This window comes from Phyllostomus discolor, chromosome 2, assembly GCF_004126475.2.
Source record: "Phyllostomus discolor isolate MPI-MPIP mPhyDis1 chromosome 2, mPhyDis1.pri.v3, whole genome shotgun sequence".
In the NCBI taxonomy this organism is placed as follows: domain Eukaryota; kingdom Metazoa; phylum Chordata; class Mammalia; order Chiroptera; family Phyllostomidae; genus Phyllostomus; species Phyllostomus discolor.
The window spans coordinates 103,563,911-103,591,168 of record NC_040904.2 but is presented as its reverse complement, the minus strand read 5'-3'; the positions used below and the strand labels follow the sequence as shown (position 1 = coordinate 103,591,168).

The following is a 27,258-nucleotide window of genomic DNA, read 5'->3' as shown; positions in this document are numbered from 1 at the left end:
CTTCACCCTAAGGGCACATTGAGTTTTGAGATTATTAGTCAGTGATGATAAAATATGTACAATTGATACACATATATGTGTGTGTGTGTGTGTGTGTGTGTGTGTGTCTGTGTCTGTATACACACACACACATAGGAGGTTGCAAATTCAAAAGTAATTTATTGAGAGCGTGCATAATCAAAAGAGCTCAGAGGCCATGGGCATGTTCTTGCTTCTAAAAATATTTTTTATTTCTTTATAATCATTCTGATTAATTGTAGAAAAAATGTATGGAAGCATCAAAAACAAGAAAAAATTATCTATATTCCTACCATTACAAAATAAAAATTATTTGCATTTGGTGAAGCATCTCTTTTATCATAACTATTTTTTAAAGATTTTTATTTATTTATTTTTAGAGAGAGAAGGGAGGGAGACAGAGAGGGAGAGAAGCATTGACGTGAAAGAGAAACATCGATAGGTTGCCTCTCTTACGTGCCCCCACTGGGGACTGAACCCACAACCTAGGCATGTACCCTGACTGGGAATTGAACTGGTGACCTTTTGCTTTGTGTAAGGATGCCCAACGAACTGAGCCACACTGGTCAGGGCCATCACAATCATTTTATGTAAAATGTTTCTCAGAGAGGAGGCTGACCTTACAGAAAAACATTTTGTAGGACATCTATAGGTCACTTTGTCTAGTCTCCACAGCATCTGAAAATGTATGTCAGGAATGCAGCTGTAGTCTTGGATTTTGAACATCTGCCTAATCCATTTGGGATAAATTTCACTCTTATTGGGGGTGGCCTATGATCTCATCCCAGGTTTCACTGTGGGAGTCCTATACACCATTCTTACTCAGTAAAAGGAAACTGCAGAAGCAGCTCCTATATTATCTTAATTCTTAAGTTAATTACCCCATTTCAGCCATCAGTGATATGGTTAAGGAGCCATACTTAGACCTCCAGATGTCAGGGGAGCAGGCCTGTCCTGGTCTTTGGTAATCCCCGGGAATCCCAAATATGTCCACTAGACTCCTTCCTTCAGGGAAGAAGCCTGTGGCTGTAGGTCCTGCAGTGACAACCCCTGCCTGCTTTATGTCAGCTCTGACATGTCTCTCCTTACAAAAACCACCTTCAGTTCACATTCTGAAGCTTCTCTAGATGTTTACTCTTCATCCCCACAGTGAAACACTAGCTGGTATTTGAAATAATCACAGCACTCTCAAAAATAACTTCTGACAATCTGACTCGAAGCACAACTTTTCCATAGGTTTGGCAAGATTTCCATTTTAATCTAAGATGAAATGTAGCATTTCCTCAAGGTTTGGCCACACCCAAAACAAGGAACAAGACCCCTTCACTGCCTAAACCAGAGGGTGCATGGCCAAATGGCTATTTTTATCTCACTCATTGTATTAGACCCTCACACTTTCCCCCCACTTTTTCTCTACTGCATCCGTAATCAGCTGCCCATGTTATCGTCCAGAAATCAGGGTGAGAGGGGAATTTTGGTACAGACAAAAGCTAAAAAGTGCAAATTCACAATTTAAATATCAAGTTCCCTTATTGCAACATTTAAATAAGATCCATTTGATTTACAGTTAGCTTTCTTTTTTAAAGATTTTTCTAACATATACTTTGGATTCTTGTTCAGAACTGAAAATGGATTTCCCAAAATCACTGCAAGCACATACGCCCTAGTGACGCCCCCAGCTGCCACCAGGGGTGCAGTCCATGGCGAAGTGAAGCTAACGGTCACATTCCGGAAATCAACCAGCAACCCCGACCTCCAAACCACAGCCATCTAGTGAAATAACATTTAAACATCCAACTCTCAGATTGTTTCCTTCCCTAGTCATTCTTTTATGCGGACCCAGAATGACAGGAGAGTAGATAAAGAATACACCGGCAAACTCACCACCCTGCTAACGTAATTTCCCTCTGGGTGTATTCACGCTCTGTGGAGCTGAGGAAGGACGGTGGGAGAGCCTGGGGCCAACATCACTGCCATCGAATGGAACCTCTATTTATGTCTGTGAGCTTTACTCCCAATTACCAAAGGATAATAACTCACAGCCCCTCTATCCTTTCTTTATTGCCCTGCCTTTATGAAATCCACCATATTCATTCTTTGCTGCATGCTGATATCTTTAATTTTCCACTGGCATTTAAAGTGTTCTTTCAATATATGTTTATTACTACCTGAAATCCTTTGAGTATAGATTCAAAATAAACTAAAAATAAAAAAGTATAAATCATTCACCTAAAGTTATGGAATAAGTTAGAAGGATAGTCATATCTAGACTTATCTTTCCCTTTGTCCCATAAACTGTCCAGAAGGAACCTTTTAGAACCCGAAATCTTGAAGCAAGAAACTGCAGTGGCTTCCAGGGAGGCGGGTAGAGGTGTGCAATGTGAAGGGAAAGGGCGTCTGAGAGGGAGCGACTGCAAGGACTGCTTTTCTTTCACAGTTTTGATTCTAAATGTAAACACTGTTGGTCTCAGGACTGAAACAAAGGGCAGCTGTTGCCAGGACAGTTTTCTGGTCCTGAGTGGGATTGGGATATTGGAGCTTTCAACATTAAAAAGAAAAAACAACAGACATTACCCTTCCAAACCAGTACCAAAAAAGTTTCTAAGGTTACGGTTGGAAAGATAAATCCCAGTCACGCACAAGTCCCAACTCAGAGAAGATGGTTGAAATGCAAAACAAAGTTTTGAAACATGGTAGATAGAGAATTGGATTTCCCTTATACCATACTAGCTGGGAGCAAAAAAGAGGACAGTGCTTTTAATTTGACCCTTTGCAATCCCTGAGAAAACAAGGCACCTAAGTGTCTGATACTCTTCACACCCCAGAAAGCCCACTGCCATGAAGTTAGTTAATGTTTCAATGCAAAAAAATAATAAAAAGAGGGTATTATTTGGGACAGACATTATTAATAGGTGTCACAAAGGGGACATAATTATACCCGAACACTCAATTCTGACCTTTTCAGAATGAACTGAGGAGGCTATGACATGACCACCAAATGGCCTTATCACAGACTTTATTTCTTTCTCTCTTTAGAGGATATGCTTATTGATTTTAGAAGTAAGAGGAAGAGAAACATCTATGGGAGAGAGAAATATCGATCAGTTGCTCCTCGTTCACGTTCCAAACAGGGACTGAACCCACAACCCAGGCATGTGCCCTGACTGGAATCAATCCGTGACCTTTCTGTTTACAGGACAACACAAGTCACTACAAGTGAGCCACATCGGGCAGGGCACAGACTTACTTTCTTAATAAGCAGAAAGCAAACTCAGGACACATACAGGTCTTCCTTCCTGTGGCTCCTGTGTTCCTGGCTACTGTATGATGTCATCTAATCCCTGATCTATAGTCATCATGGAGGAGACCCGATTTTAACACCTACCTACTCGTGAAGATACAGAATTCAAGGACTCTACCTCAGTCCCCAAAGAACCAACTCCATGGTCTTTCAGGAACCAAAATACCAAGAGTCCAAAGCACACCAACAAAAACCATCTCAGTGAAGTTATCCCTAGACAGACAGTAAAACAAAGAAACTCTACTTGGCAGTGAAAGTGAGAGGGTTGGAGGAATATAACAAGGTGCAATGTGAATTTATAGATTTCTGTAAATGTACCCTTAAGCTTCGGTCAATTTTCCCTTGCCAGACCCTGGGGCAGCCCCCTTGGCCAGGCAGCAGCCCATTCTGCAGGCCTCGCCAGCACTCTCCACAAATGTCCCCGCCCCAGCACTCCCTTCCGCCATCTCTACCTCAATGGTGTACTGCTCAAAGATGCGCAGCTGCAGGAAGATGTCCAGCTTGATCTTCCGCTCGTGGAAGAGCTCTTCCATCTGCACCTGGGCATCGTCCAGCTGCTGCAGGACCGACTCGATGTGGCTGATGGAGCTACTGTGGGGTGTCTTGTTGTTGGACACAGCTGAGTCCCTGTGGCAGAGTGGGAGAAAAGAAGGGAGGGGCCTTGCCATGTTAAAAGCGATACAGGAGCAGGGGGCCTTCCTCTTCTGAACAAGGTGGATGTGAATCAGTTGAATCACTCAACTGACAGACATCTATCAAAGTCCTGCTGCGAGCCAGGCACTAGCTGCTCAGTGGGTGAACCAGAGATAGACATGTATCCTCTTTGGGGTTCACAGTACAGCAGCTGCAAGACTAGCTGCTCGCCTATTCCTTAGACAGAATTGTGAAAAGGATCAAATGAGATAGTGTAGAGGAAAGGGCTCTACGAAGCACAGAATGTTGCTTTGGGATGGTCCCATGCAGATATGTAGAGTTTCAATACACACACACACATGCATAAGAGTAGACACATTAAACACAATGCATAAGAGCAGACAAATTAAGGACATATAATAAAAAATTCTTCCTAGTTTCACTTTGCAGGATTGTTGTTAAAATAAACTAAGATCATGGTACTAAAATTATTCATCCGCTTTATAAAGCTATGCCAAAGTTATAGGCTAATGGGATTACATAGGCTTCAAGTTGTAGTTAGAAAAGCAGGGGACTCAGAGGCTATAAGCCTGGAGTAAGTCCCCACTCTGCTGCACATGGGTTGATGGCCCTGGGAAATGACCTCCCTGAGCCCCAGTTGCCTCCTATAAAGTAGACTTAATAATCCCTGCCCTGCTCACTTCACAGTTTGCTAGTAAGTAAGACAGTGTGTGTGGACATGCTCTGTGACCAGGAACGTGGCACATGAACGCTTATTAATTTTGAAAAAAACACAAGAAAAAACTCAAGTGCTGATTGGGGCACAGGCCCAATTGCGGAGAGTAGAGGGTAGGGCACAAGAGTCTAGGGCAGCAACAAGGTTTCAAAGAGAATGAGTTCTGAATGTGTTTGTCCACATTAGAAGAAAAGGATAAATCCAGCCAGGAAGATGGGGGCAGGGGTGTGCTTTCTGAGAGCGAGAGTCTACACCAAAGTACCAGGGGGAAGGTGACAGGTTGTAGAGGGAACCAAGAAATAAACATACTGACCTGCTCAGAAATGAGGTGGTGGTGAGACCTCCAAAGAGATCATTATCATAGGAAAACTGGAGGTTAAGAAGTTAACATTCTACAGAGTCCCGAGTAAGCTAGAGTCCTAAAACTTGAACTAAATGGGCACACTCACTCTCTTGTGACATCTTGATTTCTTATACGATTTAAGATGTCAGAGGACAAGAGGGAGATCATTAGTTTTGAATCCTCGCATCAGCAAGCTTTCTGAGAACCAGTCCTCTTAGCTAGCCTGTGTTCATCTCAGAAGCAATGGTATCTGAGCTCAGGCTGTTTCTGAAGGGAACATGAGACCAGTTTGTCAAGAGCATCTCCCTCTATCATTCAGAGAGCTCCCAAGTCTACCTCCTAACCCTGGCCTATTTGGCATGAAACCCCACCATGGCAAGGACCCCCAATTGTGAAGCATAGAAGAGATGTAGTCAATGCTATGCATGATGCATTTGTTGAGGACTTTGCTTTGGGGAGGATATGATTGTTTTTCTGATTGCTTCTCTCAGTCTTTCTCCATCACACACCTTCCAGAAGGAAGAGAATAATTTCAGACCATGTTTCACAGCACCCACGCCAGTGTCACACTCACTAGGAGTCACAGAGGCGACGGGAAGCCAGACCTAGAGGAGATGTGTGCCCCAGTGTGCGGAAGGCATCCTGCCAAGGCCCCCTGGGCACATTTACTTCTTTTTCTCTTTGCCTGGTCTTGATGTCAGGGAGGAGAGCACAGGCTAGAGTCAGGCTAGGAGGGAGACAATGGTCACCAGCGGGTCTTGGTCATAGACCTATGGTTCTCTCTGAAGCTCATGCAACTTAAGCTTGTGCAACTGGCATCAGCCACATCACTGCCTTCACCACCTCTGAGCAGCCTTCTGCCTTTAAGCATTGTGCAAGGCTGGCAGTTGCTAAGGGCAAGTGGCATCTCCATAGACCCAGCCCCAGAAGCTTGTGAAAAGTATTTGGAGAGAAAACATAAAGCCATCACAAAACTCCAGAGCTGATAGACCTCCTAGAGTGAGCTCCTGATTACACAGGTGAAGCAGCTGAGACCCAGAGAGGTTAAGTGACTCTCACTATTTGGAATTTTATTGAGAAAAAAAAATAACAGTGGAGTTTCCTAGGTAGGCAGACAAAATTGTCATATGTTATATATTCATGAAGATGAATCCGGGGACCACGGGAAAGAGGCTGTCTTGTTCGTATGCAACGGGAAGATTCAGAATATCTCATGTACATATTTAGAATAGAAATAATTAGTTTCCAGCAGAAAAACATGCCTGGGCCATTCATTGAAAGGTAAGTTCTCATTGTTTATTTAATTAAAACTGATATGGGGGGGAAGCCCTCTCAACTGAAGTAATTCCCTCAGGCTCCAGGGTTTGCTTGGGACTTGTTGATGAGATTATTTCTGTCCAGAGCTGCCAGGAGTCCCAACGCTGAGTGATTTTGGGATAGGAACAAGTCCCTGTGGGCAGGCATCATTAGCACCATCAGATCCTATTTAGACAGCACCTGGGCACGGGGCTGGCTGCCGAGGGCTTGCTCAGGGCCTTGTGAGACTTAATCTGAGGAGTCAGTGCTCTTGACAGGAACAGGAGACTGGATATTAATACCAACAGAAAGGAGGCAATGATGTGGATGATTCTAGATGAATGTAAGGTTTTAGACAGGAATTCCCTCATTAGTTATGTTTGTTTATGCTGGTGCAGAAGGATTTTCATTTTCTAGGCAGCAAGGAATAGTGGAAAAGTCGTAGTGGGTAATGAAGAACAGAGGGGGACATCACACACTCTGCATTCTCGTGGGCCAAAGCTAACCATTTCAATCACGTTTTGCCAACTGAGGCAATGGAGTTCAGAGTTCAGCCTGAGATCAGATGTCAAAGAATACTATATTCCATAATGGCCTTTCTCCATATGACTAAATATGCTATACTTCTTCATGAAGATATTATTTATTTTTCTGTTCATTGTCAATTTTTGTTGTAATTATGTTATTTATTGATTGCTGAATAACATCATGAATGGCAAATAATGCTTTGGAACATTAGAACTTTTCTGTTTACTTTTGCATTTTAAACCCAAGTTGAATATGGTACAGGCATTTTTATAACTGACAGATGGAGGAACTGAAGACCACACAAGACCACAAAGCTGGCTGTGGCTGAGCCAAGACCAGGACATGACTTATCTCGCGTCCAGTCCGAGGCATTTCACACTGGAAAGCACTGCCCATGCTGACCTGGCCTCGCTGGGCTCCCCCAGGGAGGGAGGCGCTGACCTGAGCTGCTGGATAAGGTCTTCGCCTTCCTTGATGACATTGAGGGTGGCATCCAGAGTAGCAGTCTGCTGCTGCTGGAACTGCTTGATCAGTTCCTGGACCGCATCCACTGAGTCTGCACAGACATCTTCCAGCATCTCCTTCTGAAGGTCTTCCATCCATGTCCACAACTGTGGGGAGAGAACAGAGACTCTACTCAGGGCAGACAGGAGAGACCAGGGCTGGGGCAGAGGCAAGGGCAAGGAAGTCTGGGTGGGGTTCATGCAACCTACCTTCAACCACTCAGTGCAATGTTAGACTGGCCTTCTCAGCAGCAGCTTATGGGTCAGTTTGTGTTTCTATATTTTTATTCATTATCCACCTTTGCTAAGCTTACTCCACCAGTGTTGCATTCCCTAAGGATGGGAAGCACCCTTGGCTTAGCTTTCTTGTGTTTCAGGGAAACTTGTAATCTTAGAGCAGGGAGATCACTCATCGTCGAGAGAGTGGGAAGAACAGGAGGCTGAGCTGAATAAATATTTATTTCATCCTTCAGAAAGAAGGAAAGGGAGGGCTCTGCACACTTCCTCCAGACAGATTCCTCCAGATGTCAAATTCCTAGCAACTTAGCATCATTGTGCAAGTAAGTAAAAAAAGAATGTGATGTTCAATAAGAATCAAATGAAGATTAATTAAGGAAATATATGCTATGTCAAATTATTTTGTTCTTTGTAGGATTGCTAGGTTGGTTAGAAATCTGAATGCTAAGTATGCAGTTTATCTTAACTTCTGTATGGGTACATTTCCCCCATGATATTTGAAATGATGAACACAGTCAGGATGACATTACTAGTCAGACAACTTGGAAATAGCTCAGTGTAGTGTTTTGAACAGAATGAGCAGCAAAAATGATGAAGAGTTTAGTTGAATTACTGAAAACTCCTTTACTGATAGCTCTTCCTCATGATATTGATAAAACGAGGTCCTCAGTGGCCTGCCACACTACTCCGCTTCTAACTACTCTTACTGAGCACTTTCATAAGTGATGGAAGAAAGATGAGTCCTATGTTTGCATAGAAACAAGGAATCTTCACCTGGCTAACAAGCAAGGTAAGTTCAGGGCTTTACCAGGTAAACACCCCGTAGAGAGGAAAAACTAATAGATGGAGTCAGAAGATAGGGATTTGGGCTCCTATTCTTCCCATAACTTGTGGTGCCTTTGAGTAAAATCACTATACCCTGTCATCACCATGGCTTCACGTATAAACTAGATTGGGGAAAGCATGAAATTAAATTGCTAGTTACCTTCTGATTCTAAAATTCTGTAAGTTAAAAACATGAGTAAATATCCACCTTGAGAATATTATTTCATCTGTTTGGTTTGGTATGGTAAATCATGGTATAACCTTTGTAATAAGGGGTGAGAAAAGAAATAATAAAGAGAGAAAAACTAGTCTCTAGATTTTGGACAAGTTGTTACTTGTACTTCAGTCCGCAGAGGCCCTAGGTGTGGCAGGAGAGGCTGAGGTAACAGGACGAAGAAGCCCTGGAGGCAGAGAATGAGTGTCCTTCTCAGACAGGTGAGAATCTCTCTGGGCCTCAGTTTCCTAACCTACCAAAGGGGATGAATAAGAACCACCCTGCTTACTTCAGAGATCATGAAGATTGAGTGATTTGCTTATTGTTAATGCTTTAAACAAACATACAGCCTTGTTAATAAGCCTGTAGTATTGCGATGACACCTATAACCAAATTATTATTCAGTATTCCCATCATTTAGCAGATTGCAATTTGGTTGTAATTCAGTTTATTTTCTTTAGAAAATAAACAAAAGTTTTTCAGACCACACAAGCTGGGATATACAGTCCTACAAGTGTGAATGTACTTATTTAAAATCAGGAAGTTCAGTATATTGGTCACTAGAGTTTAATGCTACTTTATACTTTCTGGCTGTCATTTTAACTAGAAAGCAAAACCATTTTTCCATTGTGCTAAAGTCCTTGGGTTAAGAGGTAGTGAGTTCTCTGAAAAAAATATTGTATACAGAAGCAATATAACATAGTGGTTAAAAGTTTCAAACTCCAGTTCTATTATATATTAGCTATGTAACCGCTGTACCTCAGTTTTCCTTATCAGTATAATGGGGATAATAATAGTGCTTAACCTCAAAAAGCTGTAAAGATTACTAAGTTGATATATACAAGTATGTGTCATATGTCTGTTTGTATACACACACATAAATGAGATCTATATCTATTTATCACTTAGAAACAGTGCCTGGCATATAGTAAATGCTAGATATCATTGTATTTAAAAGATGTTTTTGATGCAAGCCATCTCTAGTTCCCACCAGCAGGCAGAGGGGAAATCTGAATTTGGTAAAAGGTCAGCCATGGATTTGGTCCTTCAATATGCTGGGTTGAGCTGGGCCCTTCTTTTCTGTTTTTGCTGCTTTGTCCCAGGATGTCTAAGGAAAGCCTAGAGGCTGGAAAGTTCAGGTATTTCAAAGGAAGGAAGGAGCAAGAGAGATGTGATGAGAGATGCAAATTGTGCATATGGAGCCGGTACTTTAAGAGGAGAAAAATAAACTTGATGTCTCAGTGGAACACAGGCAATGAGACAGAAGACTGACTAGGACAAGTCTGGCGCTCACTGATACAGGAATGAGATAGAAAAGAGGCTGCTAGGTATCTTGAGGATTTTATGTTGTTTAAGATAATTTTGTTCTCAGTACCACCCTTAAGCTATATTAATGGCTTCACCACTTGGATGTCCTCCCCAACCCTTAATGAAAATTTGAACACCTCTGGTGTAGGTCTAGGGAAGAAAGCATCATTCCTTTCTGGGAAAATCCACCATGACTCATGATACTCCCTCGTCCAGGGGGTCATGCAATTACATTGTAGGGAAAGCCACAGACAAAAACTGCCAAAAAAAAAATGAGGTGGCACAGTTATCAACAAAAGGACTAGGGACATCTGAGAATACACACTGTCCTCTGAAGTCAATATCAGAAATATGTGTCCTCCCTACAAATATTCTTTGATAAATGAATTGAAACTGAATTCTCAGAGTTCCTATATTGTATTATATTATAAAGAAACCCTCGTCTGAGGTAGAGTTAAAACCTACTGCTGAGGAAAACTAGCTAAGAGGTAGACAACCAAGTGTAAGACTAGATGCAGCTCAGCCCAGCGGTCAGCGGACTGGTAAGGAAAGGAAGGTCAATCTGCAAGAGAACAAAACATCCAAATTGCCGGTTATGATCAGAAGTCGACTCAGAAATAGGGAAGGAGATTGATGCACTAGAGACAAAAAGGTCAGTGACATCTTTCTTTATTTTCCCTTTTGTAAACAAAACAATCAGAAAGCCCAGAGGGAAAGGAGTTCTCAAATAGAACTGATATTTGCTGAGGATAATTTTTGATTCTGCCCTTGTCTGGCTAGTTCTAAGACCAGGGGAAAACTACTTTACTTCAATGACTTCACATTTAAAGTGAAGTGAGTGTGTGTGTGTATGTGCTTGGTTCCTCTCGCTTGTCTCTGAAATCTCTTGTAGCTCTAACATGCTATGGTTTCTCTTCAAAACTGATATAAAGAAGGAGGCCGTAATAGAAGTGCCTCTCTAAACTGAAAACCACAGTCACAGCTTTGACACCAAGACATCTGAAGTTCAGACAGTGGAGCACCAGTCTGAGAATAAGTGCAATACCAAGTTAAGATACTATTACAATCTGGAAAGCTTGAGTAGAAAGCTACTTGAAATTCTGCAAAACCACATGCACACAGTCACCCCCTGGTGGCAGCAAACAAATTGCAGCATCTAAGGCCTAAAGTGGACAGGAATAAACATCATTGCCACTAAACTATGATTAAAGGTCAACATTCCATTTCTTAGGCTGTGATTGTTCTACTATCTGAATGTCATGTAGGTCTCCTTCTGTACAGGTGTCCACCTGACTTATCCCTGAAGAACATTCCTGCATTGCTCTGAAAAGAATCCAAATTAGAGAGCCACTTCATTAATAATTTACTAATTATCAGGCAGCCAATGAGACCCAGTCCGAGTGACCTCTCCGTTGAAGCCACCACAAGCCAATAACTGCCAGAATGAGGTAAAATTATGGAGCGAGGGGGCCTGAGAGCAGCAACCACATGCCTTTTCCTCCTGTTCTCCATTTTGGTTCCCCTTTACTCTGGTTATCTAGAATCTAACAGAGTGATTTTCAACCATTTTCTTCTCATGGCACACAAACCAATTACTAAAATTCTGTAACACACCAAAAAATACATTTTCCAATATGACAAAAAATAGGTATAATTTTGATTCATTCACACTGGATGCCTATTGTGCTATTGGCTGTTGTCATTTTTTATTTGACAGTCTAAGAAAAAAGAGGTCAGTACCCCTGACTAAATGGTCAGGTATTGCCTGTTCTAAAACTTCTTGTGGCGCACTGGTTGAAAATTGCTGGTCTAACATGTTAGCACTGCACTTTCTTCATTAGCCCATCTGCTCCCCAGAAACAATCTCATGTTTCAGCCACTTCCAGAGCCCCTCTTCTTGACCAAATGCACCTGCACTGTGACCCATTTGTGCAGGGTTCTGTGCTCTGCTTGGCAATGTCTGCTTGGTTCATGCCGATATATGCACTCAGATGGCTTTATGTGTTATTTCTCTCAGAGAACACATGGTCGTGGCCAGAAATACCTATGTCCAAAAGAATGGGCCTAATTTGAGAATTTCCAGAAACTTGGCAGGGGTAGAATTAAGGGAGCATTTCAATGCCTTACATATTAGCTCTAATAGTGCTAGCCCATGGACCCCATTGTGCTTGCATACTGAGACAGCCTGGGAAAAGGGCAACTGGAAAGGCAGGAAGCAGGGGACAAGGAAGGAGAAACGAGGAGGGGTAGGGAAATCATAAGGCTTCTGGTGATTGCCTGTTGCATTTGTGCAGCTCAGGCTGCCACTGTGCTGGACACTAGATTGGCTCCTACAGGTGTCAAAAGGAGCACCGACACCATAGGGCAAACCACCCTTCCCTCGGTTTGAAGACATTGTTTTTCTTTGGCATCAACTACAAGCTTTTATTTCTTAAATATACACCATGACAGTCTGACAACTGGAACAGTAAATGAAGCTGTCTGAGGCCATCAATCCCGTTTGAAGACTGATCTAGTTTTGGTTCTAGACTGGGTGGTTAGGGGAGCATGTGCATGTGTGAGTGTCCAGTATGTGTAGTGTGAGTGTGCATGGACGTGTGTGAGCCTATTTGGGCAGGAAATAACTGGAAGAATGATTTATCAAGGTTTTGAACAAACAGAAATGGGCATTTAATTAAGCCATTTAGTAAAGAGCTAATGTTGATTATCTTGGCCACATTCCTTTGCTAACTTGACTTTCACATTATTACTACAAAAATATCTAAAAATTGATATTTTGAAAGCCCAGCAATTATAGCATTTCCATGGACACACAGTAAGGAGGAAAGAGAATTCTGACTAGAAAATCTCTGAAGAGCAGATGATACTTGCTACAAACGTCTCTTCATTAAATGAAAAAAAGGGGGGAACTTGGGTAAATGCTTCTCCTTTGTCCTCTCTACCCCTCCAGACCAGCCGACAGCCAGCTGCCTTCTTGTCCCCGGACAAAAGAAGATATACGAAAGTTCAGCACAATATGTACTAACAGCTGAGGCTCTGGACACACAAGAAGATCCCAAGCACATGTTTGTCACCTTTTTTTAAAAAAAAATCACATTGCTTTTCTAAGTGTAGACAAAGTTTTATTTTTGTAAAATAATACTTACTGGGACTGTTTCCAATTTTCAATTGAAAATATCACTGAAGAATAGGGGACAACAGGAGAAAGGCCATCGAGAAACATGTATAAAGGACAAATGGACAAAGCCAAAGGGAGCTAGGATCAAAGGTGGGAGGCGGGGATGGGTGGGACGGGGGTTGTGGGGGTTGAAAATGAAGACAACTGTATTTGAACAACAATAATAATAAATAAATGTACAAAACAAAAAGATGCAAAGAAAAATCACCTGTAACATTCTTGACTTCTTTGTACATTTCTTTCTAGTCTTTAATCTATATATGTGATCAAAATTGTCGTCATGCTGGAAATAGTTTTTTATATGTATTATGATCTTGACAAGGTAATTTATAACGACTGTATAATATTTCACTATATAGACTTTGCCTAATGAATCACCCAATATGGCAAATTAAGATGGTTTCTAATTACTTAAGACTATGAACAACACTGCAATGAAATGGTTAGACGGTTTTAACCCTCCATCCACACTCCTCTGGTCACCAAGAATTCACAGAGCAGGGCCAACAGGATTAAGCAGACTCTTCAATCTGCAGAATAAACGAGCCTGGAGGATATCTTTTTTGTATCTTTCTTCTGTCTTCTCTTTGATGCTAATTAGAGTAAATCTTTTGATGTAGGAAGTGGGAAAAAGTAAAATATGAACTTCAGCCTGGGGAGCGATAGGAAGTCTAGGTTAAATCATTTATGAAGATGGGTATTCAGTTCCTGCTCAGAAATCTCCTATAAAGGGGGCTTTAATTCCTTCTAAGTTACATCCTACAATGACATTCTGTTAACATTGGTGCTCATGCAAAAACTCAGCAAATAACTGTAGGTAGGTAGGAAGGAAGAAAAGAAAGGAGGAAAGAAGGAAGGAGTTAACCATATCTAGGCAGGAAGAGTCTACAAGAATATTTACCAGCAACCCCAACAGCACCCATGGCCACTAACGAAACTGAGCAGAAGACCATCCATTCACTCCATTTATTGTAAGAGGAAAAACCAACCATAGCAACTTAAAATACCCTAACAGACTTGTAGATTAGGCTACTGACCTTATCTTGAATAAGAAGCCAGAAGTTTGCCTATAGATGCAGGGGCATCCAACCTGTGGCCCATGGATGGCTGTGAATATGGCCCAACACAAAATTATAAGTTTACTTAAATCATTATGAGATATTTTTGTGATTACATGTCATAATGTATTTAATGTGTGGACCAAGGCAACATTTTTTCCAGTGTGGCCCAGAGATACCAAAAGGCTGGACACACCTGCATGCAGTCAAGAGGAAGGAGCCCAAAGTCATTAGGCCCGGGATCAAGTAGGACTCACACTTACTAGGGTTTGAAAGGTGGTGCTTCTTGAGAGGTACCAAGTAGAATATGGAAAGATCACACCACAGGGGTTCCTTCTGCATGAGACTGCCCAAGGATGCTCACGTCTGCCTACCTAACAATCTATTTCTGCTTACTACGGCAGGTCCTGGAAAACACCTCCCATAGGTAACTCAGGTTCCCCACCCCACTCCCTTTTATATACATTGTCCACAGAGGTCAAGTCAAAGAACTAGAGTAGATAAAACATCTCATTGAGTGGGCTTTTCTTCTTTATCCCCCCATTTTTTCTTTTCTTTTATAGTGAAATGGCAGCTTCACATTGTCAAGAAACCTGTTCAATATTTATTCAGCATCTCTGTGCATCAGACATAGTGACAGAAATGTACAGTAGAATCTGTATCTATACATCTAAACACATAGGCGTACTACACATATGAGCACTTCAAATTTAATGAAGAAGAAAGAGCTGAGCGCGATCCCTGCACCATCAAAGGAGGTATGTACATGGTAGGAAGTTAGGAGCACCAGGGAAGAACTTCAAGGAAAAATGATGCCTGAGTTGAGTCCTTAAGTTCCTTATTAAGCCTACTTCAGAGATGCTCTAAGGATAAATTTGGGAGGAAGTTTTCTACCAGGCAAAAAAGTGGTGTTAGTATTGTACTACTTAATTTTGAAATAATCATTATGACAATTATCACAAAGTAACAGATTAAGTAATTTTCCCAAGTGCACATAACATGCCCAGGGAAGGTCTCGATCTGGAACTCAGATCTCCCTGACATCCAAGACCTTGCTGTACTTAATGCGTGGGAAACCTGAGTGCATTAGTAAGAGAATGCAAATGTACATATACACACACAGAAGTCTTACTCTCTACTCTGCCTAACAGTGGCCTCAGACATCTAGTTTTGGGGTGGGAAGGTAATCGGGAGGGAGCATACAGATATAAAGTCCTGTTTGGCTCTTATAAACAGCTCTTCCCTAACAGCCACTCAAAATTTGCTTTTCTTTCCATCCTGAAAAAAAAAGTCAGAATCTGCTGACCTGTGAGTTACAGACCTCTTGAAGAGAAGGATCCTCACAATCACACACCTCTTTGCACCCTGGCAGGACTGCCCCTAACTTCTCTCCTACTTTGGGATCCTGATAGAGACTGTGTTACTTCCTGACAGCCTCCTGTTTTCTCCCGTGGAGAAAGCTCCTCCCAGTCTCTGTTTCCTGGCCTTTATGTAAAAGTCTGTGTAGCAAAGGAGAAAAAGTGTGGGCCTTGGAATCAGAAAGATTTAGGGTCAATTCCTACATTTACCACATCCTAGCTACAAGACCCCAGGCAGATTATTAATTTCTCTGATCTGCAAAATTGGAATAAAATGATAATTCTTATGGCTATTGATTAGATAGATAATAACACAGGTGTTAAATATACTTTAGTTCCTATTCTCCTTCTTCACCTTCCTTAGTATTATGCTGCTCCCTTTAGTACTACTCCATATGAAATGTGATTTTATGAGCTGAGCTTCCGTATGAAAACAAGTCACAGGTTCAAAGAGGACCAACCTTAACAAGGTTTGAGAGATACATTAGGAAACAACGGTCAATGACTATTCCTAGCTCCCACACCACAACCCCGGCAACACTTTACCTTCTCAGCTACAGTCTACCCTCCCCATCAAGCCCCTGCTTCAGGGTTTGAAAATGTAAGGAGGAAAAAGGAGAGTAAGATGAAGGAAGGAGAGCAGAGGAGATACGAAAGGAAAAAAGATGACTGTAGGGTGTGGGGTAGCAGTTCAGAACAAGGGCACAGTATTTAGAAAGACAGGTAAAATCTCTGTACTACTGAGGAGCTCTGTAACCTTACACAAGTTCTTTTCTGAGCCTTAGTTTCCCCACTTGAAAATGTGTTTAATAAACTCTATCATAAGATTGCCATGAGGATTGCATGTAATAATATGTATCTGGCAAGCATTAGGTACTCAATTAAAAAAAATACTAATATATACTGAGTACTTACAATGCACCAAATCTTAGGCTAGGTAGATCACCCATAATATTTCAGGCTTAATTACTACTATTATTAATACTGTAATTGTAAATATCAAATAAAGAAAAAAGAAAAAAGTCTTTAAAAAATTTTTACTGTTTATGCTGTACAGTCATTTCTGCTTTTTCTTCCTCTCCCCACCTTCACCCAGCCCCACCCAAGGAAGAAATTTTGAATTCACATTAGAACCACAAGAGTTTTGGGGTCACCGAGTCCAACTGCATGATTTTATGGATGTGGCTACCCAGGGCCTGAGACACCGTGATTTGCACAAGATCACAGAGCTCCAGAGCAGCAGAATCTGAACTAGAGGCTGAGCCTCCTAGATCCATGTACAGAAGGTGGGACATGTAGCTAGAAAGGGCTCCTGGAAGCCATGGTCACCCTTTCAGCAGTGGCACTTCCATGGAGACTGACCTAGTCCACCTCCTCCCTGGACAGCCAGTACTCTGGCAGCCCAAGGAATATGACTACTGTTCATTCATGCTCCATTCTACCATCAGCAGGCTCATAATTAAAGGAGAATACACATGCCTTTGGTTGCTGAGACCATTATTAAGAACAGGGTGAGCCACAAGCAAGCAGACAACCAGGCAGGAAAACCTGGATTAAAACTAATCCCCTTGCTTCATAGACACTCATCAGAGAGTGGCTGTAGGTCACAGGGAGAGGAAGCACAGCCAGCTTCGGGGAGCTCGCCAGCCCCTTCATCTGCCTGGGGAATCTCAGTTTAGAAAACATTATCTTTTCATGTTTTTTTTTTTTCTGATAGGCAGTGCAATGATTTGCATTCATTCCCACAAAATGTCAGAAAGCCGGTGAAGTAGTAATATCCAGACTTCTTAATGCATTTCCAATTTCAAAAATCAACTTAATTAAGTAGGGTTAATTTTTTTCCTGCGCAGCAATCAAACTTTAATTAATACTCCATTAAAATGAATTCCTGCAGGAACACAAGCATGCATGTACCTAATGAGTTTATCTGCCAAGGGTGTTGTTAGAGAAGATGCTAAATGTGCCTCCTCACTGGCTACTTATTCAATTTCAGAATGCCCGTGTGAATGAAAAATGAAAAGCAATAGCAGGTTTGCAACCTTCCTCTCTGTGGGCACCCCTGCCCTGCCAGCAACATAACATAATCCATCCTCTCCTCTCCTGTCTCCACTTCTTGGCTAACTCAGTCAGATTTAAGCCCAGCTAACTTCCTCCTCTCTGGAGGGCAACTCAGTGCCCACATCCCTTCCTTCACACGCTGTCACTCCGCAATAAGGCAAGGTGAGGACAAACTCACTTTAATATCACTCTGTAGCAGAGCTCATGATGAAGATTTAATCTTGTCTTCTTTTTAAAATACAATAACATACTTGCAAACTCTGTATGTTTCTTGTTGGCAACAAAGAAGACCCAAGTTGTGCAGGACCCAGATCTCTGACAAGAAACAGCAACCAAGAGCAATAGGGTATGTGGTGGAATGGGAGTCTCTGATCCTCATTTCCTCTTCTAGTGACTATTTCTACACCAGGGATTCCTAAATTTCTCCAGCTGAGGACTGAATGCTCTCAGACACTCCAGAAACCACCTGCCTCTGTGGTGCCCTCCTCACCAGAGATGAGGAGGAAATTTTGCCCCGAATTGTTTGAGACTTAAATACAGGCTATCAGGAGCAAATTGTTAATATCATCAACCTTAAGTGGCTAGTAACCCTAGACCATCCAGGACCCTGGGCATACCTTGAGGGTCATTATACTAGGAAACTGACCTAACCCTTGCCAGAACAACTCGACCCAACCAATGCCCCTTCTCCACTAGCTGCTCTTACCTCTTTGGTGTGTGTGTGGAAGGAAACAGACATGTCCAGGAGAAGCTTCCGCTGCTCCACCCTGCGCACGAAGTCTTGGATGCGCACCTCCAGGTGTCGAGCTGCCTTGTAGATCTCCTCCGGGTCACATTCCCCAGTCTGCGCCAGCTGTTCTGCTGCTTCTAGGAGCTTGTCGGCATTGGTGTACGTATTCTGCCGGCAACAACAGTGAAAGAAAGTCAACTTGCAGTCACGAACCAAGCTTGTCGCCTTTCTCCAGCCCACCAGGGGCTGCCCAGAGCTGGAGCGCAAGGCGTGGGTGCTGAGCCGACAGCTCCCTGATCTGGCACAGAGGAGCTGAGTGCTGAGCTGCCTGCTGCCTCCCAGCAAGCTAGCAGCCTGCCTGGCAGCTTGGCACATAGAGGACACTAGCTGAGCGCCTCCTCAGTCCCTGGGATTTCTCAGAGGTGGGGTGCCCTGGAAAGAAGGGAGGAGACATGTGAGAGTCCCCAATCCTCATCAGCTCCTTGACCCACCCCGACCCTTATGAAGATCCATCATTGCCCTCACATCTCAGGCTGTAACTGCCAGAGTTGGAAATACCTCATCCACAAAGATCGTCTGGGAAACAATAACTGGGAGGCTTGCTTGACTTTTTTGCTCAAGTTCCTTGTAACTACTAGTGTTTATCTTTTGAAACAGAGCTATCTCTTAGGAGGGGAAGGGGTCAGCAACTCAGGGAGCTGAAAGAAGGAGGTAGCCACAGCCAGAGTGAGGATATGCAGGCTATTCCCTGCGTGCCCAAGGGAAGGCTTAATCCCTGCAGCAAGGCTGGGGAGAAGTCTGGTGATTTTTGTTTATTATAAGCTACTGCATGCACATGTACATTCACACACACACTCCTCCAAACCCTGTCTGTACTGTCTGTGGTATTCTCCAGAGCATTTTAAAAGTCAACCAACTTATAGTTCTTTTTCATCAGGATGTAATAGTTATTACATGTAAGCCATGGATACAACTTTTTCTTAGCAGGCTTCGCTTTTAAAAAAGATCTAATATTCACCAATTTAGAGCTAATGAATCAGTTGCACATATTTCTTAATCATTCCTACAGTCACAAAATGCCCTAGAGAGCGGTGAACAAGTGGTTACTGGTGACAATGTGAATCTGGCAGCACAAACAGTCCGTATCAAGCATGAAGTGAATGAAGAACTGAAATGGATTTATGAGCAATGACTGACTGTGTGGTGCTTTACTTTGCTCATGGAAAAGAGGCCTCCAGATTCTACGGAGTTTTTTGGTCTCACCCAAAGACTCCTGGGTGTTGAGGGTTGAACTGCGTGTCCTCCAAACTCACATGTTAAAGCTCTAACCCTCAGTACCTCAGAACGTGACCTTGTTTGGAAACAGGATCATTGCAGATGTAATTAGTTAAGATCAATTTGCGGGATGGGCCTCTAATTCAGTACAACTGGTGTCCTTACAAAAAGAACACCATGTGAAGGGTCAGGACATACCCGAGGAGGCAGAATGCCAAGTGGAGCTGAAAGCAGAGATCTGGGGATGCGACTACAAGGAGGAATGGCAAAGACTGCCAAAAAACTACCACAAGTGAAGCCAGAGACATGGAACAGATTCTCCCTTGTATCCCTCAGAAAGAACCAACCTTTCTGACACCTTAATCTTGGACTTATAGCTTCCAGAACTGCAAGACAATAAACTTTGGTTGTGTAAGCTACCCAGTTTGTGGGACTTTGTTAATGCAGCCCTAGCAAACTAATATACTGGGGTGGAAACTTTCAGAGGCTGCTGAAACACTTGTCATGGCTCTAAGGAATACCAAGAGTGGCCTCAGGGGATCCTTAAGACATGCTGCCTGAAAAGCAACTGCCCAAAGCAAGCACTGTCCCAAGGCAGGTGAGATGGGAGTAGGTAGGACCAGGACTAAAAAGGAAGAAAAAAAACCCTTTGGATCATGGGAAAACAGACAATCCTTGTGTGAAGAAAGGGGCTTTGTCAGTGAGTTAAATAAGGGTAAGTGGATCCTGAAAGCAAATGAAGGCTATACTCAGAGTTACCAGGATTCCTGGAGAGACAGGAAATGACAAGCCGCAGAAGACCTCCGGGGCTGTGGGCCACGTTAAGGAAGGCTGCCACAATTTCTAGGAAATATGCCCAGAGCTGATGGAAGAGTTGTTCCCCCCTACCCCTGCCTCCAGGAATTCCTCAGATCTTCCACTTTAAACTTAAGGGAATCTCAGGAAACCCCCCAAAAAGACAGAGGTTGTAATTTTGTATTTTCTGGCCAACAAATAAAAATTTGTAGCAAAGCCAAAGGAAGCTTGCTTTTAAGTCGAGTTTGGGATCAAAAGATAAATAGAAAGCGAAACTGAAGTGGCCACTGTTTATAAGGTGGACAACTTTGTCCCAGTTTGCCCAGGACTTTTCTGGTTTTAGCATCCTGGAAAGCCTGTTGGTCCTGGGCAAATGGGATGGCTGGTCACCCTAGCACACACCCAACACTGTACATATCTCAGGAGTACAGATTATATTTACACACACACACACACACACACACACACACACACACAATGTATGATGCCTCAGGGGCAATAAAATCACTCTTGAGAGAAATAATATGAAAATGCATCAACAGGGCATGCAACACAATAATAGATAATTAGGGATTTAAGTTTCTCAACACAAATGGGTGCTAAGAAGAAAATGACTAAAAATTGAGAATAATAATAGCTAATAACTATTAAACATTTTTTAAATTCCAAGGGCCATTCTAAAGATTTATATGCATATTAACTGATTTAATCTTTGCAATAACACTATGAAGTTGATAAAGACACCAGCCCAATTTTACAGACGAAGAAACTAAGGCACCAAGAATTTCTGACCAAGGTCACACATCTTGTAAGTGGCAGAACAAAGATTAAATCTTGTTGTCTAGCTTCAGGGCCCAAGCTCCAAACCATTACACTATTGTATCAGATGAAGAAGGGCCTTGAATGCCATGCTCAGGTGTTTTACTCCAAAGTCATGGGAAGCCACTAAACGATTTTGAGTAGAAGAAGCATATAGTATACAGAGACACTACCCTGCCTATATACAGAGTGAAGGCAGAAGCCTGAGCATGGGCAGGACTTAGCAGAGGAGGAGGGCTTCTCATAAACAGGACTCTCTCTCTTCTTGCCCACAGGACTCAGTTTATCCCATACCATAGCCACTTTCATGCTCACAGTAACAATGTACTTCCAGGAGCATCTACCTACTGGCTTGTCTGCTCTTGAAAGAGAGGTTCCATGTCTCATTCATCTGTGGTTCTCCAAGCCAGGCATTGTACACAATAGGCACTTTCTAAATGCTGAACAAACAAGACTCAGAGATAGGAATGGGCATGGCATGTTTGAATAAGTTGAGTCAATATGACTAAAATTGGAGAATGGCAATATGTCACATTATATAAGAAGAGAAAAGCTAAATAATGGCTTTTATAGAAAGAAAGGCACAAGAAAGACAGGTGGGAGGGTGATGGGGTCTGCACTAAAACCTGGGCTCCCTGCTCTATCTACTGCCCAGTCCTCTTCCCCATCATAACCAGAAAAAGATTCTAAAATTCAGATCCATTCATACCTCTATTCCCTTTAAAACTGTCCAATAGCTTCTCATTGCCTTTGGGGTAAGATTTGACACAAGGCCCTTCTTCATCTGACATCTGTTTTCTCCCTTCACCTTCAACTAACATAGCTCCCCTACAAATAGCCTGTGCAAGAAATTGCTTACACTCTCAGAAACTCATTGCACTGAATCTTGCCTCTGTGCTTCTGTTTGGGATGTCCTTCCCCTGCTTTTCTACTTGACCAATGCTTACTAACCTTTTCAGACTGAACACATCATGCCCTCAGGAAGTCTACCCTCATATACACTTTCCTCCCAAGGCTGGCTTAGGTGTGCTTCTCTGGGCTCCCAGAGTGAGCTGTTTTGACCTTTCCCATGCTACCTGTCATATTCTAAAGCAAAAGTTTGCCCACCTTACCTGCTTTGGGGAAGAAAATGTCCTTTACCTCTTTCCTTTAGTGCCTAGCATCAAGTAAGTGCTCTGTGAATATTATAGACTACCTCAATCCCAACCAATCCCTGTATTCAGTCGCTGACCTTCACCAAATATCTGGCATGAGGCCTTCCACACTGGAAATCATCTTCAGTGTTCAAACCCATCTGGTTCCTCCCTGCTCCTGGCCCAGTCCTGAAACAAACAGGCTTAGGGAATACCAACCAGAGTAGCATCTGAGCACTACACTGATGCCTGTCATCACCCAAAACTGGAGCAAAGACCACAACACGCTTCAGTTCACCTTCTGACCAAATTAACAACAGTTTCTGCTCCAGGGCCAGAGTCTACCTCAATTATGAATGTAGTACCTAGGCATTCTTTGGTTTCCCAGCTTCTTAGCCTCTGCCTTGGACTCAATCCCTTATTAATATTTCCCAACTGATGTGGCAAAAATGGATTATGAGTGCTGGGATATCAATCTCTCTGCCCTTGAGACTTTCAAGCAGCGCCTGCAGGAGCCAGAGCCCTCAGTCAGAGATTTGGGCTGCAGCTCCTGGTCCTCACTCCCCAACCTCCTTCCCTGTGTCAACCAGGCAAATGCCCTGGACTCTACCTTTCATTCCCCGTGGTGCAGACTCGGCCCATTAGTGTTTTGCTTTTTCTTCATGAAAGGAACAGAATATACTAGAATAACTTGTCTCTAAAAATGCAGGCATCCCAACAACACATGCTTTTAGATTCCCTGCGCTGAAGCAGAGGGGCAGGGAGTTTTAAAGGCAAGGGGTGGAAGAGTCAGTGAATGAAAACAAGTCTAGAGTCAAGACCTGACTTCCCTGATAATACAGACTTAGCACTCTTGGCTCTATGCTCTGGGGATGAAGGAGGGGGAGGCTGAGCAGTCCCTCTGATTATTCCAAAGAGGCAGTATGGACTGGAGAATGTGACTACCAGAGGACCAGGAAGGAACTCCTTTCCTAATGACCATTTTTCCAGGCTGGCATGGCCAGAACCAATGGGCAGTGAGAGGAAAGGAGCAAAAGTACACAAGCATTCATTAAAAAGTACATGGAAGCACAGGTATTGGGGAGGGTACAGACTTGTCTCTGGATTTGTACATTAGTGAATAGTAGGCAAATCAAGGTAATGCCTCACACCTTACATTTGAATAGTACTTTATGGGTGTGAGGAAACCACCTGAGGCTGGGGAAAGAACCACCTGAAAAGATTAGAGGTAAGAGCACCCAGCACTCACACAGGGCTCGGAATGGTGCCTGTTCCCACTAGTTGGACTGGGAAAACTCATGATTCAGTAGCTGTTGGGTAGAGCTCAGAAGAGTCTTGCCTCATCAGGGTAAATATAGCCCTAGACTGAGTGCTGCTCTGGCCTTACCTAACAAATTTTAAACGAAAGACCTGAAAGACCAAAAAAGTTTGAAGGAATCAAAATTTTTTCAAGTAACTTAACTGTGTCACAGAACAAAATTGAAGATATATGTACACACAACTGACAATGTAAAATTCACAGTGTCTACTATCTAGCAAAAAATTAAAAATTACCTGACATACAAAGAAGCAAACACACACAGACACTATAATGAGGAGAAAAACCAATCAAAACTGATCCAGAACTGACATAAATGTCAACATTAACAGGTGAAAATTTAAAATGGTTATAATAACTATTTCATTTGTTCAAAAAGTGGAGAAATAAAGGATGTAAAAAAAGATCTTGGACCTCAAGAGATTAAAAATATAGTGGATGGTATTAACAACAGGTTAGACATTATAGAAGAAAAAATTACTGAACCTGAGAACATAACAATAGAAACTATTCAAAATAAAATTCTGAGAGAAAATTTTATAAAGTGAAGCATCAGTGAATTGTGTGAAAACTTTAAGCAGACTAATTAATATACATTAATTAAACTCCCTAAAGAAGGAGAAGGGAAGTGAAAAAAAATTAGCAAAAAGCTTCTAAGCTTAATGAAACTATAAATCCACAGATCCAAGAAAGTCAGCAAACCCTCATCACGAGAAACACAAGAAACACCAAGGCACATAAATATCTAATTAAATCAAGTGAGAAAGAAAGAAAAGGAAATCTTAGAAGTGACCAAAGGAAAAATGGAATGTTATACACAAGGGAACAAAGATAAAGGTGACAGCAGACTTCTCATGAGAAACAATGCAAATAAGAAAAGACTGAAGCAACATCTTTAAAGAAAAACAACAACAATAAAAATTGTCAACCCAGAATTCTATGCCTGGCACAAAAATTTTTCAAAAACATACATGAGGTAAAGATATGTCAAGGCATATATAAGCTAAAAAAATTGTTAGCAGCAGACTCAAATAACAAGAAATGTTATAAGAAGTCCATCAAGAAAAGAAAAATGTTAACAAATGGAAATGTGGACCCACATACAGAAATGAAAATCACTGGACTTCTAACTATATGGGTAAATCTATAAGATTTTTTTCCTTATTATTTAAATATATTTAAAGATAGTTGACTGTTTAAACAAAAATAACAACATAGTGTGGGGTTTATAGCACATGTCAATAAAACACAGGACAACAATAGCACAAAAGCCAGGAAAAAAGAAATAGAAGTATGCTATTTAAAGTTCTTATGCTACATGGAAAGTAGCATAATATAACTTGGTAAACTGTGATAAATTAAAGACACATTCTATAAACCTTAAAGCCAAGATTAAAGTAACAAAGAATTACAGCTAGTAAACCATCAAAGGAGATAAAATGAAATCATAAAAATATTAAATTCATCCAAAAAAGGAAGAAAAAGAAGAAAAAACAAAGAATGGATGAAACACATGGGACAAAACCCCAAGATGATAGACTTAAACCTAAACATATCTATAATCCAATTAAATGTCAATTGTCTAACAACCATGAAAAAAAGAGATTGTCGTATTGTAAAAAAAAAAAAAAAAAAGAAAAAAACCCCAACAAACTGCAAGTCCCAATTGTATGCTATCTACAAGGAATGCACTTCAAATGTAAAGACACAAACAGGTTAAAAGTAAAATGTTAGACAAAATATAGTATGATAATACTAATCAAAATAAAGCAGGGGTAGCTATATTAATATTAGACATAGCAGATTTCAGAAAAAAATATTCAGGGAAAAATAAGGTCATTTCATAATAATTCATCAAGAGGATATAATAATCCTAAACATTTATGAAGCTAATAACAAAGCTTCAAAACATGTGAAACAAAAACTCATAAACTTACAAGGAGAAATAGACAAATCCACATTACAAAGATTTAATGTCCCCTCTCAAAAATTAATTGAACCAGTACACAAGACATCAGTAAGGATATAGGAGATTTAAAAACTCTCAGTCAGTCCTGACCAGTGTGGCTCATTTGGTTGGGCATCATCCCACAAAGCAAAAAGTCACAGTCAATTCCTGGTCAGGGCACATTCCTAGGCTGAGGGTTTGGTCCCGGTCGGGGAGCATTCAAGAGGCAACTGATAGATGTTTGTCTTTCACGTGGATGTTTCTCTTCCTCCCCTTCTCCCTCCCTTCCCCTCTCTATATAAATAATTAAAGTTAAAAAAACCCCTCTCAATCAATGTAATCTAACTGACATTTACACAACACTACACCCACAACAGAAGAATAAACATTTTTTTTCAAGTTCTCATAGAACATTTACCAAAATAAGCTGTATTCTGGGCTATAAAACAAGTCTTAACAAATTTAAAAGGATATGAGTCATACGAAATATTTTTGGTGACCATAATGTAATTAAATTATCAATCAATAATAGAAATTTCTGTGGAAAATCCCCAAAGAGTTAAAAACTAACACACTTCTACACAATCCCAGGGTCAGAGAAGGCAGTATCAGTTTACCAGATGTCTATACTGTGCTAGGCTTTGTGTTTGGCCCTTTAAATGCAGTGCCTCTAAGCTTGGGGATCAATCATAAAATAGGCACTATTGATTTCATTTTACAAGTGAGAAGACTGACGCTCAGGGAGGCAAAGTAACATGTTCAAAGAATGCTACAGAGTTTGACAGAGCAGACCACGTCTCTGTAAATTCCAGGCACTTTGTATGGAATCATGTAATTCTGTAAGACTCAATGTAAAATTTCCATATCCTCTGCTTCTCTGTTATTTTGCATTATATTCACTCTTATGCCTTTGATTTCTAAATTATGACATTGTAATTGTCATTCATTACTGCCATATTTTTTGTTTTGTAACACACTTCCAATGAGTGCGTGCTGACTCTATTTCGAGGGAATTGTATTCTCCTTGAAGGAAAGAGTCCTATCTTACTCACCTTTTCTATCTCAACTACTCATCATTGTACCTACTATGCAAAGTGCTCTCCTTTCAACTGGCACTCATCCAAAAAACTGCAGCCCAGCATCTTGTCAGCAGTAAGGCTTGGAAATGGATCTTTATCTTATCTCCTAATGTAGGTAGTTCCCAGTTTAATAATCAGTGGTGACTCAAAAGTTCCTTTGTAAGCCTCTTATTTAGTGCTGAGAATGTATTTTCCATGTGAATAGGAGTTAGATTCCCAGGATAAAGAAATTTCGTTGAGCATATAATATCTTTAAAATATAATACTGATATAGAACATCATGTACAATCAACCAAACTTATAAACAGGGTGAGACAGGAAAATGTCTTTCAGTTTTCATCTGGGAGCACCAGGCACACATGTGTCCCCTGTCTGCTGGCTCTTGCAAGGGAGGATCTGGGGCTGGGCTCCAGCAATGGCAGAGTGGTCTTGGGTGAGAAGCAGTAGCAAGGAAAGGAGGAAATCACTTGGTACCAGTGTTGGGTTAGCCCACCACATTACATAGGCTGGAAGGACATCTTCTTAGGTTTCCTGACTAAGAGAACAAACAGTATTTGCCTTGTCCAA

At 41.6% G+C, this 27,258-nt stretch overlaps 1 protein-coding gene across 11 annotated transcripts in view; it reads right to left on the bottom strand.

The window, feature by feature from the left end:
- KALRN (kalirin RhoGEF kinase) overlaps positions 1–27,258 on the bottom strand; it is a 701,923-nt gene that overhangs the window by 303,774 nt on the left and 370,891 nt on the right. For 9 of the 11 annotated variants that reach the window (XM_036018207.1, XM_036018206.1, XM_028504792.2 and 6 more), the window contains exons 11-13: positions 18,301–18,492; positions 7,258–7,466; positions 3,772–3,946 (exon numbers count right to left, since the gene is read on the bottom strand). In XM_036018207.1, coding sequence (XP_035874100.1) covers positions 3,772–3,946; positions 7,258–7,466; positions 18,301–18,492 — 576 coding nt within the window. The remainder of the gene's footprint in view (positions 1–3,771; positions 3,947–7,257; positions 7,467–18,300; positions 18,493–27,258) is intronic. The other 2 variants (XM_036018211.1, XM_036018212.1) reach the window with 1 other exon arrangement.